Raw genomic sequence first — 18,787 nt, forward strand, 5'->3', positions numbered from 1 at the left:
ATGTGTAGTGTAGAGATAAGAAATATGGAAAGGTTTTTCAAGCCAAAGAGCACACTTGCAAATGGAACATTTTCAAACTATGAATGTCACATCCCGGCACGGGCCCCACCACATCCGGGCTCGACTCCACCGAAGCACAATATTATCCGCTTTGGGCCCCAACCACGCCCTCACGGTTTTGTTTCTGGGAACTCACACGAGAAATTCTCAATGGATCACCCATCATGGGAGTGCTCTCGTGCGAACTCGCTTAACTTCGGAGTTCCGATAGAACCCGAAACCAGTGAGCTCCCAAAAGGCTTACAGGATCCACTCCCCTAAGCGATGTGGGATGTCACAATTAAACATCGTCGTAGACGCTTGTAATATTGTTTGCGTATGATTCATGAATAAAATGTATTATAATTTCACTTTTAAATGTTATTTTTATCTATAAATTTTTTTTACCTTTATTATTGGGACCCCCCGAGTTTAAAATTCTGGATCCGTCACTTGCCACGTCACCAGTTAACGGAGGTTCTAACAAAAAATTTAACGGATATATGAAAGTGTCCCAAAATTATGACTTATCTGGAATGAAAAAAACTTCATGTATCAAATGTTGAAAATCAATAAATTTTAGGGTAGTAAACTAAGATTAACCCTAAATTTAATTCATGCATGAAAGATTCTCTTGTTGTCATGTTGGGCTTTACAACTAGAAATATGAGCAAAAGAAGAAACACGAAATTAAAACCTTGACCATCCTTTATTAGCATCACCTCTATTAATTATGGATATCGACTTCAAAAAAAGGTGGATCAAAAGAAGAAAAGAAAGAAGAGTAATGCTACAATTACCACATATTTGTACAATCATTTGTATCATCTTTTTAATAGAACTAGGGGACTCCATAGCCTTCGTCTTCATCACTCTAATCTTTAGATTATTGCATTTGGATGCTTGAATGGATTCTCCAAAAGCCACCGAAGTCGAAGACCTCTAAATTTCGACACCAATGATGATTGAGGAAGAAGATGAGTGACATGGGAGGAAGAAAATGCTAGCAATCTTTTCCCATGTGGCCGACCTTCTAGAGAGAAAGAGAGCTTGTGTTTTTCTCTCATTTCCTCTTAGACACGTTCATGAGGGATGAGGCTATAATACCTCTTTATACTCACCAACTTTTGTGAGCAACTTGGAACAAAAGGCCCTTCTTCTCTCTAGGCTGGCCAAAGCTTGTTAGGTGGCCTTGTTCTCTTTTGTGTTTAAGTTGTCATACAGCTTAAGCTAATGGATTTGACCATCGAATGACCTTTTGGGCCATGAGGCTCAAAACTAACCCAAGATCTATAACGGGCTCGTTGGTTTCATTAACGAACACATTAATTCATCCTAGACATAAACAATTAAACTACTTAATTGTCTTTACTCAATTATGTTATATCCTTTAATCATTGCCTTACACGGTGTGCAGTTGTTTGTGTTGTGTCATTCACATCAATGACTCGAGATCACTCTCCATGGAAAAAGACATAATATGTGATGATGTATCCGGATTGTCAATGCCCAATTGACAATCCTATAATCAGGAATGTTTAGGATATGTGTATGAAAGAGAAAAGTCTCGTGAACCTGACTTCTTTAGATTACATTCTCTTAGTTTCATATTCCTTGAATTTATTGTTTAACCAAAATCTCTCTATAATCCTTCTGCAAAGCAAATTTAGAGCATCTCGCAAAGCAACCTGCCTCAGGAATACTAGAGCTCTTCCTAAGTTTCTGGCTCCGGCAATGAGAGCGTTCCCACAACATTCCTAATAACAAATCTCGACGCCGCACTCTTTAATCACTAAACCGACGAAAAATGGGGAGGATTAGAATGGATATGTTTTCTTCTGGAGCAACGCATCTCATATACCAAAAGACGCCTAAATATTAGTTAACCACGTTTTGCCAGCACTCCAGTAAAATAGTCGAAAAGCAGGAAAAGTTGACAAATTTGATCATAAAATACAATTGTAATCCTACAATGAGTAGATTGTCTTCTACACCAGAAAATTGAGCCTTGAGCTTTTGCAAAACACCAGGTAATTTTGATGCATCTAGGGTCCTTAGTGGGTAGTACACAAACCCCATCAAAACATTCCATGCATCGCAACGGCAGCCGCACAGCATTCCATCTTGCAAACAAGTTATATAGTTAGCCTTGGTCATTTCCCCAAGTGTGTCAAAATTCGACTAATCAAAGCTTCCTTCTTCCCAGCAAGCGGAAGATTATTTGCGGTCAGATAGTACTTCAACTGTGTCACTGTCATATCCTTTAACTGCACAACATGGACCACAGTACAAGTGATTAGCATCCTCAAAATTATTAACCAACACTACATTAAAACTACCATGACCAAGATTCTTAAAATTACACACTACTTTTTCTCTGATATTTTTCCCTTCGAGGGAAGAGAAGCATTTGGGTTGTTCAGGTTTACACTAATGGGAAGGCGGCGGTATTCACATAAACCCTTGACCAAATCTAGACAGCGGGTTCATCATTTTATCGTTCATAATCCTTCTGGATCCGTACACAATCAAGCTTTACGAAGAATCCTTTTACAAAACACGTGCAAGAATGCTTCAGTACCTGTCAAATAGATAGCCTCAAAACAGAATTATTCCTTTCCTCCAATTAGGTCTCAAACAAATTCTCCCTGACAATAATTGGTCTGCTTAAACAAACCAAAATTTTCTGCTAATCAATTAATTTCCCTTCTGCTTTTATGGGAACGATCTAATCAATTAATTTCCTTTCTGCTTTTATGGGAACGATTTTGAGGCCAATCCAATCAGCCCTTTACCTCCTAAAGCTTATTAAAAGGTTACCGCTTTTACTGGGAAAAAAAAAACTCACATGAGTTCAAGAATAGCAAAGCAGTTTCAGTTTCACCTTTCCGTTGTCTGCAAGGCCACCCCAATCATAGTTAGCACACTCTTTGACTGCATTTTCAGCAACAGCTTTTCGTTTTTTGGAGGTCTCACTTTCTTTTCCATTTCCCACTGCATTTTCCTCGTCATAATTGTCCCCATAGACAGACAGCTTAAATTCTTCTAATGCACTAACAAATGTGGGTCTGCAAGCCACGTGCGCAAAGATATCGAGTTAGGAAGTTCATGCAGGAGGAATAAGCAAAGGCAAATGTTATTCAGTTCTTGCAAAGCAAGAGAAACACGAGCAGACAAAGATGCATGTGTACACTTTTCCTTACCTAGACATTCCTTCCTCATCAGGCACTGTTTCATCCTTGGTTTCTGGTATTTCATCTTCCTCCAGCGCTAGGGCCTGCAGTACTGCATAGTGTCTCTGCAAGGCTGAAAAGAATCTTTGTTACATACTAATACACATGACAGCATAAGTAAAAGATTGGTGCCTTTGGTGCGGTCAACAGCCACAATTTGAGAAGATGGGCAAGAGCTCACCAAGATATCAACTTCTGAAAGTCCAAACGCCACACACTAGTACATGTATCTTCTTACTTACATAGACATTAATATGATGCATTTGGAGGTGTATTTTCCTCAAAGCATCCAAAGAGGCATTCAACAAGAATTCTTAAAGTTTAAGTTGTACTGACATATTCCATTTTCCAAAACAAGACGTGAGTAATTTGAGTCACATTTGTACCGAATCATTTACGATATTAACGAAAAAAGACAACTCAGCAAGAATATTAATACTGGTTGTTGACCTCTGGGAACTGATTCATTACGATATTTGACTCATGTTTGTACTGATTCAATTCCTAGAGCATCTGTCTCTCCTAACACCACTTGCACAGGGATTCAGTTTAAAAATCCAGTCAGAGAACACTGCTTTTACAATGTTAATACTAGTCATTGACCTCTAGTTGACTTAAGGATAGACTAATGGCTAAGCATACAATAAGCAACCAGCACAAACAAAATGCAGAAAAATGAATCGAATAATGACAATATACTTTCAATGAAGGATTTTCAACATGACATACCAGGGTTGGCAAATTGGAATACTGAGAAATCTTTCAAGTCAAAACGTTTGATTAAAGCAGCAGCTTTTCTGATTTGATCATCATTTGCACGAGGTGGTGCATCATTTGAAGCTGTATGAAGCTGCAAATTGTCACAAGCACAACATTTGTTAAATAACTATGGTAAGAAATACTTTATGTTACAGATTCAATTATATCCCTCGCCTCTTCAGTGTTTCTAATGTCCTCGGAGTACGGAAGATATATCATATGCATTCCCGGTGGCTCAACCTGACCACCAGCACTAATTATTTCATCCTGTGATTTGTCAAAAGAGATAAGTGAGTTTGTGTAAGACAAATTTCGGCAAGGATATTTGTGATCCTTAATATCATAAAAACTGAACACAGTAAATTCACGACAATGTACGAAAACCACTAATCAGAAAACCTCTAATCATCTTTTGTTAAAACTTCTATGTCAGCTCAATTCAGTCACGTATTTAGCAGTTTGAATAGGTATTTTGCCATTGAAATGAGCAAGCACCATTAAGCAGATTTCTCTTTTACAAATCTATAACATACAGGCCTTGTTTGTCACGCCGTATAGGACACCAGAGAGGACCATTTTATACGAATCCGGTTAGGTCCAGGTACGCTCCACGACCTTCTAATAATCCATTCGAAATGCCATGTATAATTTAGTCGGGCTCAAAAATACACAGAACACCAGAACCACGCCTCACATCATCATCCTCTTCATGCTGCCAGTTGGTTCATCATCTTCTACACAGCCACCAACCCCATCATCATCCTTTGAACCCATTCCGAGAAGCCCATATCAGAGCATCTAGGTCTGCACTCACTGATCGATTCCGTGATTCCATATCAGACCAAGTTTTGATGACTCGATCTGAGTTCTCCCGTTTCCACCCTTCAGACTCATCAAAGAGGCAGCCTCGCCACTGCTTCAAGGTTCGATTTGATCCCCAACAACTCCGGCGAGCTCTCTAGCTCTAGCGAGAGCAGTCCCATAGTCGCTGAGAGGGTCTGATCTGACGAGCCCACCCCTCCTCGTCCATTCGCCGACTCACCAACCCCTTTCCCATCTACCCACCCCCTTCCCTGTTCTCTCCCTTCTATCGACCCCCTTCGTTTTCTAAATTTTCTTTTTTAATGTAATTTATTTATTTAAGTATATTTATGGTTTTTAGAATATTAAGTTATTTATAGAAGGTAATAAAATTGTATTATCCAAGATATAATTTTTGGGACTTTATGGCAAAAGTAGTTCCAAAGTCCTCTTGTCCGTGCAGTATAAAGTACTCGGTCTTTAGTCCAGTACAACACCAAACACTGGACATTAGGAATAGAAAGACCTGGGCTGCTAGTGAGTGCAATGGGGAAAGTTTTCTCTATTCATAGTAGGTATGAAGACCCTAGCAGACCCTCCCAACATTCGAATACGTAACATGATCTCCTTCAACCCGCTTTTCTGCCTATGGCAAAGTCATAAACTATACATATCATGGTGGAACTCTCAGAAAGCACTTTTCTAAGAACTGAGACATAGAGCCTTCTTTCCCATCATTAAAAATACACTTTGTATATAGTCATTTTTATCCAATGCACAGATTAGTCTAAGTCAAATAGTCAATAGAGTCTGACGTACCAAACGAGGCCACAATGGATAAAAAAAATTGACCTTTAGATTTTCAATTTTGGTTTATCTACATTTTCTGTTCTTAGTAAAAAAATTCAAATTCTTGCTTTACTAGTATTTTGTAATTTGTATATAATTAACTTGGTTATCCAATATCAACAATGAAAATGGCATTTCTTTTACGAAGAGCTCACATGACCACAATGTTAACCAATGACAATGATACAACTTATATTTTCTTTTCACCAAATGCCACAAGGGACTTTGTGCAAAGCATAAAATTGAAAAAAAATTAGAGCAGCCACTTGCCTTGCTTAACAACAAACAACCACTAAAAAACCATTTGTAAACACTAGAACTATTTCTGAGATGGTGACTCAGTGTAGATAATCAAACAAAATCACACCCTTCTTGTCATTTCATTCAGTCACATGTATAAAAACACCCAAAAGAATATACATAAGACATATACATACACATATATTTGTGGATGTAACAAACTCTTATGTATTAAACCATAACTTATTAGTGAATGTTTATAAAATCTTACTTGGGCAACAAGAGCAACCAATTGAGGACGAGATGAACTCCCATAAAATGCAACTGCGAAACTGAAAAATAATAATAGTAAATAAGAAATAGAATAAAAAAATAATCCCCCGACAACTATAAGTTTTATACAAAAACACCTCAAGAGCTCAACTGAAGGGAGAGAAAGGGAGAAGAGGAAAAAAAAAAAAAAAAAAAAAAAAAAAAAAAAAACCCCCTCATCTATCCAGCTTTGATGTGATGTCTAATTGATTCTTAATTGTGAAATTCCTCCCCCAATATCAAGTCAGTAGTGTTATTTTTTTTTTTTTTTTTTGGACCCATCTTACGTAGCACAAGCCATAGGCTCGACACCTCCCTGAAACAGGGACCATCTCGTCCCTCAAACCGGATAGGTCTATTCCTAGGGAAGGGCCTATTCTTTTTCTTCGATCCAAACTTGATTTTTTTTGTTCTTACAATTAAGTGTAATGTTTATATTAGAAAATCATGATAACATCATTAATAAAAGATCATTTGTTTTCTTATTATTAACACGAAGTAAGAATACAAGGAAACTGTATACTATATGCACTAACCGGTTTAGCCTTAGCATGGATCTATGAAGGGCAATGAAAATAGATGTGCTACCAATCAGTTCCTGCAATGAAGAACCAGAAAACATCAGGTATATTGTTTCAACTTCTGTAACTTCAGAAGTGGGGACAGAAGTTTGTACAAATGAAGCCAACTTAATGATAAAGAGGGAAAAACACCATCATTCATTTATTGCATTAGCGCAGCATTACAACAGTAGTGTTTCTACTGAATCCTTAATTCGAAGTAGTTATCCAATGAAGATTCAAATTACATTACAACTTTCAACCTATGATTTCTGAGCAGAATTTGGAAGTTATGCAAAAATATCATTTTCAAGTACTGACCAAAATGTAGGGGAATGGAGATGGAAACACTGAGTGACCAACAACGTACAGGAACAATCTACACGTTCTAGAATCCCGAGGCCCCAAAACAGATGCTACTAAAAGTTAAAAAACAGAATGGGAAAAAAGGGCCTGATTGTTGAACCTTAAACCCATTATATTCCCTCCTCATTCTGCATATATAACTCATCTGTAACTCTAATTGTGTTATACGCACAATCAATAAAATCCTAGAAGTGATGAATCATTTGTAGATAAACAAGTGAAGGATATACACTGATGAATTTAAACAGTTGAGATCTATCCTGGGTCCACATTTACAGAATATTTTAACAATATATAAATAGTATTCATTCGTTATTAAAATTGATACAAATTCATCTCATGTAAGCCTTAACAATAACGGATCTAGGATCTTTCGTTTAGACTTAGTGCTATCATAGCGAGAGAGAGAGAGAGAGAGAGAGAGAGAGAGAGAGAGAGAGCAGTTAAATTAATCCCAAAAGCAGATTAAAAATGAAAGAAACAGTGATCGCCTAAATGTTCAAAATATAACTAGTGTGATAAAACTACGAAAAATATAGTCTATGCTAAAGCTTAAAAATAACAAAAACATGGCTGCAGAGAAATAAGATTTTCAGTTCTACAGAAGGATTAAAGAAGCAACCTCATCAGTAGGAAAAACAAATGTTGACGGCCTCAAGTTGTGAAACTCTTTTAAGCAATTTAATGGCTTGAAACCAAGAAGACGAAGATGTCCAGCTGAAAATCTTTTAATCTCCGAAAGCTCCTCCACCGAAAACTTTATATTTTCACTACAAAGTAAATAAAACAATCAGACAAAATTCTCAAGAAGCCAACTAACAGTACACTATCTAAACATAGAAGTGAAACCTTAAGACTGATAAGATCATGTCATAATGACACTACTGAAACCAGTATAGAGGCAGCTGCCAAAAGAATCTGGAGCTAGTTCCCATGCCCAATTATGTATCTCATTCATGACAATCACATCTTTGTCCCACGCAACATGGAACTTTGTATGACTAAAACCATGGTACAAGAAGAATAACGAAGTAGAAATGAAAGTTTAAAAAGTTACTTGCCAATTTGAATGATGATTAGGGTGATGTCAACTTCGTGTAAGTAATATAAGTAACTAAATAAACAAGAAGAAGCAAACAAAAATAAATAACGAAATAAATAAAATTGGGGGGGGAGAGAGAGAGAGAGAGAGAGAGAGAGAGAGAGAGAGAGAGAGAGATCAAGAAGAAAAAAGTCTGTCTACAAAATAAAAATAAACTTCCCAATGTTGCTTCACTTGGTTAAGGTTAAGCTGGATTGGGCTACAACTATCCCAACTATTGCAGGAAAAAAATAAAAAGAAGCTAGGAACAACTATGGCATAAAAAGCACCACAACATGCTTACCTCTTGTAAGGTTGAAAACGTTTAGCAGATTCTTGCACCAATGCCCCAGTATCAGCACAGATGAAAGATCTTTCAGCCTGCACAATACACACATAGAAACTGATCAAGATCTCATTTGAATGGCTTCAGTAACCAATTTATCGGAAACAATAATTAGACAGGGATATGTAGAGTAGTAATGCAGTATCACCTTGAGAGGACGATTAGTCACAGAATCAAGCCAGGTTATCGCTCCTATTATCAAAAGGCAATGAAACAAAATTCTCAGCCCAAACTGATAGGCAGAAGATGACTTGTAGTGAAACCACAAGTAATTGGATAAATGGCTATACAAATACCTGGAAGAGTGGGCCGAATTAAAGCATATGAATTCAGTTGAATTGATAATCCATTGGCAATTGAGAAAGTGATTTTTCTAACTAGGCGCTTCTTGAACATTTTCTTTCTAAGCTGATCCTTCATATCTTCCAATCTGAATTTAGAGTGGATAGTTACAAAATAAAATAGGTAAACTAGGAAAAGAGCGAGATTTAATTATTGTGCATTAAAAGACTAAGAGCAGAGTAAGTATTTAAGATTTGTTGCCATAGGACACAACCTAATAGATAATTGCATCTAGTTTAATCATTGCCTCTTAATACAAAAAAATGCCACATAAACCATAGAATTTAAATTCAAGATAACAAGGGTCTGATGCTAGCTAATGCCGGAGAAAGTTTAGGCATCAACACTATAATTACCTTCAGCAGGTATATACAACTTATAAGGGACAAAATTAGTGAATGACGTAGAGAAAGGGTATCCCTCTCACTATTTTGGATGGCAACGCTATGCAACAACAAGAGTATTCTCTACATAAGTAGAGCACACATAAGCATCAAAGTTCATATATTTACACTGAAAGATTATTTGAACATTTATAAAACATATGAATTAGTAAACATAAGATTTATATTATGTTACATTAAAGCTGTGGTAGATAGCTAATAGAAAATCCAGTTTACCACGTCTGTATTTCTAATTGTATTTCTTTTTTTCTGGAACAGTGTACCAAGTCATTATATCTTTTAGTAACATAAAAATTGTGGGGAAAACAAACGGCAACTTTGTCTAGGCACGCCCTTTTCCTCGCACATGTTGCAGTTGGGTAGATTGTTATATGTGGGACAACCTTTTCAACTTCTCCGACGAAATCATACTGGATATTTTTAAGAAGTCAGATGTGGTCCAGTAACGTAATAATTGGTGGATACTTTTCAATAAATATAAGTCTAGGTATGCTCTCCATATGAAATAAGATAAGCCATATTCCACCTCACCTTTAACTCTAAGCCTCCTCTAAAAGTATTTCACCAATCCCAATCTCAAAATTACTTAGATTTCCAAACATTTCCATTAACTTTTTGTGATAATCAAATCATAAAATCTCAAGTCTGCATTAAGGACCTACTACTCTATTGAGGAGAGCTTGGAGCACATATCAATCTTTGAGACCATATTAAGCACCCCGTACATGTGAAAGAAAAACCACAACAGCTGCACCCATGTTGGATGCTTATCGTTCACATACCAATCAGAGGGCTACCAGATTCTTGAACAACAGGTAAGATCGTACATTATTCGTATATTATTTCATATTTGTCTTTTAAGAACATACTTGATTTAAAGCTTATGTATTTAACTCAATGCATGGTTTCCCTAATATCATGGACGGTCTTATTTTTACATCATCATGTTCCAATATTCACTCCACTTGTACAAGCAATAATCTTCTAAAGATGTGGAAGATCAATAGGCTGAGATTTTTAGCTATGACAAGTCTGTAAGGAAACAACTGGTTGCCCCAATTCCAATGTTACATGCCTCCTTACAAATGCACAAAAGAAATAATATATGAAAGAACAAAGGGAGCAATTGTTTGCACAAATTGAACATACTAAAAATAACAATGACTGTGCAACCAATAATTAATACTGAAAAGAGAATGTTACTTTTCTCCTGCTGCGGGCATAAATTGAGCAAGATCATCACTTTTGAGTCCAAGTAAATCCTGAAACACATAAAAGTAGAGAAGCAAGTAGTGCGATGAATGTAACAATCCAAGAAGCATATAATAAATAAAAATAATGAGAATAAAGGGTATTGTCATACAGAGTAGAAAGTAGAAACATTGAAATCACTGTCAGGTCGACTCAATGGAAGAAGTTCAATTGAGATGCCAAGATCTTGTGCATCCTGGAAGAAATGGGTAAAGGTTAGACTTCTTATTACAGTGAATTTTCAATATACCATTGAACTACAAAGAAGTGCAAATCAATACTCTAGCCCGCTGCAATGTGGTCCTCATCATATCTGTCTTTATCACTCCCGTAATGTTGCCAAATGGATTGTCTTCATTTGTAAATAAAAGAACACGCTTTTCGGCTGTCTTCAAAGATCTGAGAAAGTAGTTTGCTAGTAAAGAGTCCACAGAGGCAGTTTAATTCTACCAACATAAAAATAGGACAGAAAATGATTTAAAGGAGAAAGAAATGCAGTAACACTTTTCCCCTTTTTAGAGAATGCCAAACTTGATAACACTTTACACTTACCCTTTACGCAACAGTGCTTGGGCCACCCAGAGGGCATTGTAAAGAGAATTTTCTCGGGATCCAGAGACAATACCATACTGACTCCCGATTTTGCTCATAAATGATTCTGCAATTAAAAACAAAGGAGGAAACAGTTGACTTCAACAGTCCAAAGAGGCGTTTAATCAAAAGGAAGAATTCAGCTCACACACAAAAGCAACATGTGTTGTCTTAAGTTTACATCCATAACCGGAAGCTATTTAATGTTATATATTTCATAGGTAAGACAAGCAATTTCTGCAGATCATAACATATATAAACATATATGTCAAACATAAGAGCTTAAAGCTAACAGAGCTATATCACCTGAGAGTTAGATATTAAATCCAGTTAAGACATCAACATGGCCCTTTTGTTGTAGGGTATTACCATAATCTAAGAGGTTCAACATAAATAAAGCATAGCTAACACAAAATGGAAAGGATTTCATTTTAAACATCCTTTAAAATGATTAGGTTACAAGCTATGTCTTGGAAAAGAAGAGTGAAAAGATAAGTAGACTAAATTACAATACAAAATACAGAGAGCTCCACAAAGCATATAAATGAAGTGACAACTTTACAAAATAAAATATGATTTTCTATAAATACTTCCTCAGTATATTTTTGGGTAGATTTAAATAAAATACAGCGTCAGAGTCACACCCACATAGAACACCCCTCTTCAGTTACACACACAAAAGGCACAAAAAAGTGCTACCTGACTTTATACACTTCTACTAAACTTCTGCCTGAAATTTTTTGTTAGTGCCAGTGAAGCTATAATATCTTGATTTTAAAATAAAAATGAAAAAAAAAAAAAAAGAGTAAAATTTCAAAGTGGACACTGTTTGTTAAATTATAACATTTGGAATTGATTCTAACTAAACAATATCGTTTCACTAAGGAATACCTTCTACGCTATCAATTTCTTTAATTAGCCTTGCTGTTGGCCTGTCTAGATACTCTTGTTCAGCAACGTTAAACACATAAACACCATTTAAATCTTGCAAGTTCCATTTTTCCCTCTGCACATGTACACATAAGCTTAACATGAGAATGACTCATACTATGACTAAGAATAAAAGTCTTTCTAGAAAATAAGACAATTTCAAATCCAGCAGAATACATATTGTTCAGCCTCCAGGAAGTCCTTTCGGAAAACAATCCAATAAAAAACATCATTAGATGTTCCCTTATAGAAATAGGAACTATATCTTTTTTCTTTTCATAACTCATATTGTTATCATAAAGATAGGATCACTCAAAGTATGCAGGAACGTCTCATTATCCACAGAGAACTACAATATGAGTACAAAAAGTAAAAGTTGTGTTTCAGGTGGAACAAAGGCATTTTGGTACTAAGGTCGATAATGTTGAACAAAAGATAAATTTCAAGAAATAATGAGCTGGTGTAAGGGGGTACAGTGAGCATAAAAAGGGTCTAGATCTCTACATTTTAAATAAATAAATAAAAAGCAGCCCCATATACTACACAAAACTGCACACTCCTTTGTGCCTGATGTTTTTCCCATCTTAGTTTCCATTACATTTTCCTTCCATATCCTCGGAAAGTACCACATCACAAATTATTCTCTTCTTTAAGATCCCCCTTCTCTTACATTCTCTCTCCTTTTCGTCTCTTTCTTTCTTCTAAAATATAACAGTTTCTTGATGCAAAACAAAATAAATCAATAAAACAAATAAAATCCCAAGTTAAAGGCAAATTATTCTTTATGCTGGTATACATTATCGTTAAACAGCAACACATGCAACATCAAGATATTCTTGGATGAAAACAAATATAATATATACGCACACGCATGTACAAAACAAAAATACTAGAAAGAAACCGAACAAAAAAAATGTAAGCATCAAGTAATAACAAGAAATATTTGAAACAAATGTAACATCCTTTAGCTTAATCCAGCCTCCATCTTACAGTGTTAAAGAAGCATACGGCAACTTCATCATATGCATTATTAATGATTTGTGTCTTCAGAGACTGTGCGATACAACTCACAGCAACATGAAAATGAGTTTCGTCCTTATCGTCCCCCTGTCAACATGCAAAACAAAGAATCCTCCATCAAATCAGCGAAATCAGTACTGTTGAAGCTTGAAGCACATTTTGCGTCCATCACAATGGAATGCAAAGCCATGCATAATTTCTTCGACAGTGTCGCATCATGAGTGTAGTACTTCGAAAAATTAAGCTCCACCAAAGTTAATATGGTACCCATTATGCAAATTTAACAGGAATATAAGAAATTATAGACGCAAAATTGAAAAAAAAAAGAATTATGGATGAATAACTATTTATTAAGCAAACAATTAAGTAGATTTCTTGAAAAAAAAAGAAAAAAACAAATAGAGAAGAAAAACAAGAAGAAGCTCACGGATGGGCAAGTAGTGCTAAACATTTTGGGGGAAGCATCAACCAAGTACACCACAAGCTCCTTCGTCGACTCCCTTCCCTGAATTACCAAAATTAAATTACATTATTTTAAAAAAATATGAAAGAAAACAGAGATATCAACCGGAAACACACCAAAAACAGTGGGGAAAAAGAGAGAGAAAGAACCTGGAAGAGTTCATTGTCTGCGTCGTCGTCGTCGTCTCTGAAAAGGTCATCGGGGTCTATTTCCATTTCCATAGAGGATCAATTAAGATTTATTCACTGCACTGAAATTTTGGGGGAGAGAGAGAGGGAGGGAGGCGAAGATTGCAGAGTCGAGTTTTGAATTCCAGAAGAAAAAGAAGAAGAGTCTCCTGCAAGCGGAAGCGGGGAAATGGCCAAGATCGTCTGCGGCGCGCTAGACTCATATTTTAGAAGCTCGTGCCGGATCAGCCTAACGTCTGATAATATAGTGATTCTGAAAAAAACCTGGTATAAAAAAAAGTTAGAAGTTATTTTGTGTTTGGTAAACATTCAGCTTCAACTTTTTTTCACAGTTTTGGGTGAAAAAAAAAGCCAAAAACAAGAAGTTGCAAAACCCAGCTTTGAAAAACCGGCTTTTTTTCACATCTATTTTATATAAAAGTTTACCAAACACTATAATACTGTTTTTTTTTTCAAAAGCACTTTTACAAAAATGTTTACCAAACACTCTGCTGCTTTATTTAACAGCTGCTTATTCTCACAACACAGCAGAAACAACTTTTTTTCAAAGCACAGCAATACCAAACCAACCTTAACAGTTTAGATTGCAAAATGATTTGACACTTGAAGGAAAAAACCTTTCATCCTCTCGTATAACGAAATATAAAGTACCAACCGTATTCTAAACACATAAAAATTTCACTCGACGCCATGAGTGCTTTTCAGATAGATCGAATTGTATTACATATTTTGTGGTATATAAAGTGTAATATTAACATAAAAAATGAACAAAATGTATCAAAGCCTAATAAAGTATAAATATTGATTACACAAAAAGGGCGTGTTTACCAAACAGGAATGGAATGGAAAGAAACGGAATCGCATTCCTACCGAAGCATTTCGCGTTTACTAACATGTAGGGAATGAAAAATAAGTGAGACCCACTTAAAATCCGGAATCGAATTCCTTAATCTTCCGGAATTCAATTACCTACATCCATGTAGGTAATTGAATTCCCGAAGGAAGCCTTCTTCTGGAATCAAACATTTCTACCCAAAATACCCTTGTACCTTCCACCAATAGCACACCCTTTCCTTCATTTCTCCTCCGCCGACTCCTTACATCTTGACCACCACCACCACACTGCCTTTACACATTACAGACTCGGGTCGAGTCATGTTCTTCCGGAACGAGTCCTGGAATGGCAAACCCTTCTTTATGCGAATGTTGCAGACCAATTTGGGGTTGCGAGTCAAAAATTGATTGCTTGGATTGGTGTGAACAGCAAATCCTTATTCCCTAAGGCGTTCGTCAGCGAGGATTTGGTGAACAGCCACGAACAGCAGGGAAGAAGGATGAGAGAGAACGTGGTTGGCGATGAGGAGAGTCTTGTGGATGAGGGGGAGTGAGTTGAGGCGGTGGAGGGTGGGAGAGAAGAGGATGGGGGAGGAGAGTGGTGGTGGTGATGGGTATTGGAGAGGATGGTGTATGTGATAGCGTTTTGGTCAATCGGGAGCGACTGCTGAGAAAAACTGAGGAAAGGGGGAAAGAGAGCAAATGAAATAAATTAGGGTGATTAAGAATCTTCTCAAATATGTAGAAGCAAATAAAAAATATTCTTTCATATTAAACTTGTACTAAAAGTTTTACTAAAAAAAAAAAAATTCTCTAAAAAAAAAATGAAAGAGTAAAAGTTTTACCAAAAATAGATTAGTTAAGCAGGGGTACTTTAGTAATTATATTATATTTTATACCTATTCATATGAATTAGTAAACAGTTTATATAGATCAATATCATTTCTACTCCGATTCCAGACAATTCTGGTAAACAACTTCAACATGAATATAATTATAATTCCAGCTCATTCCAATTCCCCCTTAATTCAATTCTTCCTCAATTCAATTCCCCTCATTCTGATTACAGATTAGTAAATGCGCCATAAGAGATGTAGATGTGTGTGTGCGATATCAAATCAACGAGGACTTCGATATCCACACCCTCATACCTCGCACGATTTCATTTCCGGAGCAGCAGCAAATCTGTTGTGCATGTACTCTTCTGCAGGGGATGTTGTCCCCCTTTTTAACTTTCTTTATTGCAAAATTACCCTTTTATCCTCCAAATTAAAACATGCAACTTCTTTGTTAAAACTCCAATTTGTGCACTGTCTATGCTTAGAGCAAGTCCATCGGGAGCTCTTAGGCCGCCACCCAACTGATTCCCTCCAGCCCAATCCAATAGGGCAGTTGACAGCCCAAGCCGTCCCAAGGGCCGGCCTATGTGACATCATGCTTATGCCATCATGACATCACAAGCCAATTAAATTTTGTTTTTTGCATCAGGGCACGCGTCCCCTACAAGAAAACGTGGACGGGGGCCGCTTGTGTGGGTGCTCTTACAGTTCCGATGGAGAGGCCACGTGGCTCATTCTAGGCTGTTGGATTTCCAACAGCTAGTTTTTTGGACCGTTGGGTTTCCAACGGTAAAAAAAAATTTAATTTGAAAATCAACGGCTAGTAACGTGGTGTAATCTAGGTCGTTTGATCCAAAGATCAACGATCCACGTTTTTCCCCCCAAAAATTAAAAAGAAAGAAAGGCACAACGGTCAGAATTATAACCGTTGGCCACATGTCAACATATGGGCTATTGGATTTGAATCTTTTTCAAATCCAACAGTCCAGATTAATTAACTAAATTAAAATTAATAAAAAATTATTAAAAATTGTTAAAAAATACATAAAAAATTAAAAAAAAAAATCTATAAATACCTAACCCTCATCTTCCACCTTACACCACATTTCAATATTTTCAACACTTTCTACCAAAGCTTTCATATACATTTTGTGTGAAAAAAATGGCTATGTGGAAGCTTATCGAAGATCTTAAGTTGTGTGAATGCTGGGTTCACATTACTCATGACCGGATTACGGGTAATGAATTGGAGTTGCGAGAAATGTGGAGTAGAATTACAGAAGCATTTTGCACTAGGCATGGAAAAAACACTAGAAGTAGTCAAGGCCTTCAAGGGCATTGGATAAAACTCAACATATCCTTCACTTGTTGGAAAAACACTCTCTTGATTGCTTCCAATAATTTACGTAGTGGGACAAGTTTAGCAGATCAGGTGGCTATATTTTTGTTTATTTATATGTATTCGACACGCATCAATATTTTAATTTATTTATTTGTGTTACACCTGCATTTTATAATATTGTCTTAACCCACATTTTGTATAATTTTGTATTTATTTGTACTACTTTATTTAATTTCGTCTTAATTTTTAGTTTTTTTCTTTTTGATAGAAAAAGAAAATATTATAGCGAAAAACCTCTTACACTGCCAGTACTAATACAGTCAAATTGAAAAGCCAAGTGAGCATCCACAGGGAGACAAGCATCCCAAATACAACAGTTCGAACTATGAAGACCAATAGACACCAAAGCATCCGCTACGAAGTTTGCCTCCCTGAAGATGTGGCTCCATCTAATGTCATGAAAGCTGCTGGCACACCACCTGATGTCTTCAATAGGTTTTAGGTTCCAGGGCACATCATAAGCTCCACAAATAGCATCCAAGACAAGCTTTGAGTCGCCTTCCACCAAGACATGTTTCCAATTCCTTCTCTTTGCCCAGATTAGCGCTTCATGGAGAGCCAAAGCCTCGGCAACATTGATGCTCATAAATCCGAATTTCATTGCACCAACAAGGATAGGTTTACCATCCCAATTCCTAACCACGAACCCTCTAGCAGCCAAAGAGTGAGAAACAGATCCATCAAAGTTTATTTTAACATAATTAGGTGGAGGGGGCTGCCACTTAATCAAATTATCTTGACAACCAACCTCAGGGTTCTTTTCATGACTAGTATTCTCTTTAAAGAACTCTTTAGTCGTTGTTAGGGCGCGAATAACATACTGGTACGGTATAGGATTCTCATTTTTTTAATATAATTGCATTTTTATCATTCCGGATTTGCCAACAACTGGACAAAGCTTTACTTAAATAGCTAACTTCAAATTTTCAATCATGTGGCAAGGTACTTAGCTACTCATTTACCTTAGGATTATTTGCAATATTGCAAAAATAAGGTTCATTCGAACAGGTCCAGACTTGCACAACGTAATAGCAGTGAAGAAAAAGGTGGTCCTTGTCTTCCTCATGATTATGGCACATCTGGCATTGATTAGTTACATTGGGTAAAAACTTGTTGAGACGTTTACTAGTTTGTAACCTTCCTTTGACAAAAGTCCAAGCAAATAATTTAACCTTAGGAGGCAGAGTCTGCTTCCAGATCCTATTAATCAGCATTTGTGTTGGGGATGTATTTAAATTCTCGACTTGGAACTAAGTTGCAGATTTCACTGAAAACTTTCCATTAGGATTAGGACCCCAAATAGTAGAGTTGGAGGTACTATTAATAGGAAGAGGAATGTCACAAATCTTATTAACAATATTAGTATCTATAACAGTCTCAAGCTTGTTTCTATCCTACTAACCATTAACTATAAACTTAGCAACTTTTATATCCCACTTAATACAATGGAATTGGTTTCTGGTATAAGATGAAAAATGGGGTGAGGAAAAACCTAGTTCTGGGTCCAAAACAAGATGTCTTTGCCATCATTGACCACCTATCGCATACCCCTTGAAATTATATTCCTTGATCCCAGTATTCTTTTCTAAGCAACCAAATGATGTTGCTTTACTTTACTATCCAAAAAGTTCTCATTCCTAAGGTATTTCCTTCTAACTATATTTGCCCACCAGTTATCCTTATCAAATAAAACTTTCCATCCCAACTTAGCAAGGCAAGCTCTATTGAAGTGATCAATGTTTCTAATACCTAAGCCACCCGCTTGTTTAGGTCTACAGACTTCCTTCCAACTTACTGGATTGCACTGGTGGGTATTACCCCAGAAAAATTGTCTAGAGTATTTATTTAGTTGATTAGTTAACTTCTTAGGGCACTTGAAACAAGACATTATATGATTAGGCATACCTGAGAGGTTCGCTTGAACAAGAGTGAGCCTA

At 36.5% G+C, this 18,787-nt stretch overlaps 1 protein-coding gene across 1 annotated transcript; it reads right to left on the reverse strand.

Annotated features, from left to right (window-relative positions):
* Positions 1 to 1,952: 1,952 nt before the first annotated feature.
* On the reverse strand, positions 1,953 to 14,004 carry LOC137738320 (ATP-dependent DNA helicase 2 subunit KU70). The gene is made up of 19 exons (XM_068477958.1): positions 13,737 to 14,004; positions 13,552 to 13,629; positions 13,095 to 13,211; positions 12,066 to 12,180; positions 11,136 to 11,241; positions 10,865 to 10,982; positions 10,696 to 10,779; positions 10,536 to 10,594; positions 8,883 to 9,016; positions 8,735 to 8,778; positions 8,545 to 8,621; positions 7,782 to 7,929; positions 6,770 to 6,831; positions 6,193 to 6,253; positions 4,206 to 4,298; positions 4,002 to 4,122; positions 3,243 to 3,345; positions 2,924 to 3,107; positions 1,953 to 2,306 (listed from the first exon to the last, which is right to left on the reverse strand). The coding sequence occupies exons 1-19, from the start codon at positions 13,806 to 13,808 to the stop codon at positions 2,193 to 2,195; spliced, it is 1,890 nt and encodes a 629-aa protein (XP_068334059.1). The 5' UTR covers positions 13,809 to 14,004; the 3' UTR covers positions 1,953 to 2,192.
* Between the last annotated feature and the right edge of the window lie 4,783 nt (positions 14,005 to 18,787).

The sequence above is a fragment of the Pyrus communis genome, chromosome 6 (genome assembly GCF_963583255.1).
Source record: "Pyrus communis chromosome 6, drPyrComm1.1, whole genome shotgun sequence".
NCBI lineage: Eukaryota > Viridiplantae > Streptophyta > Magnoliopsida > Rosales > Rosaceae > Pyrus > Pyrus communis.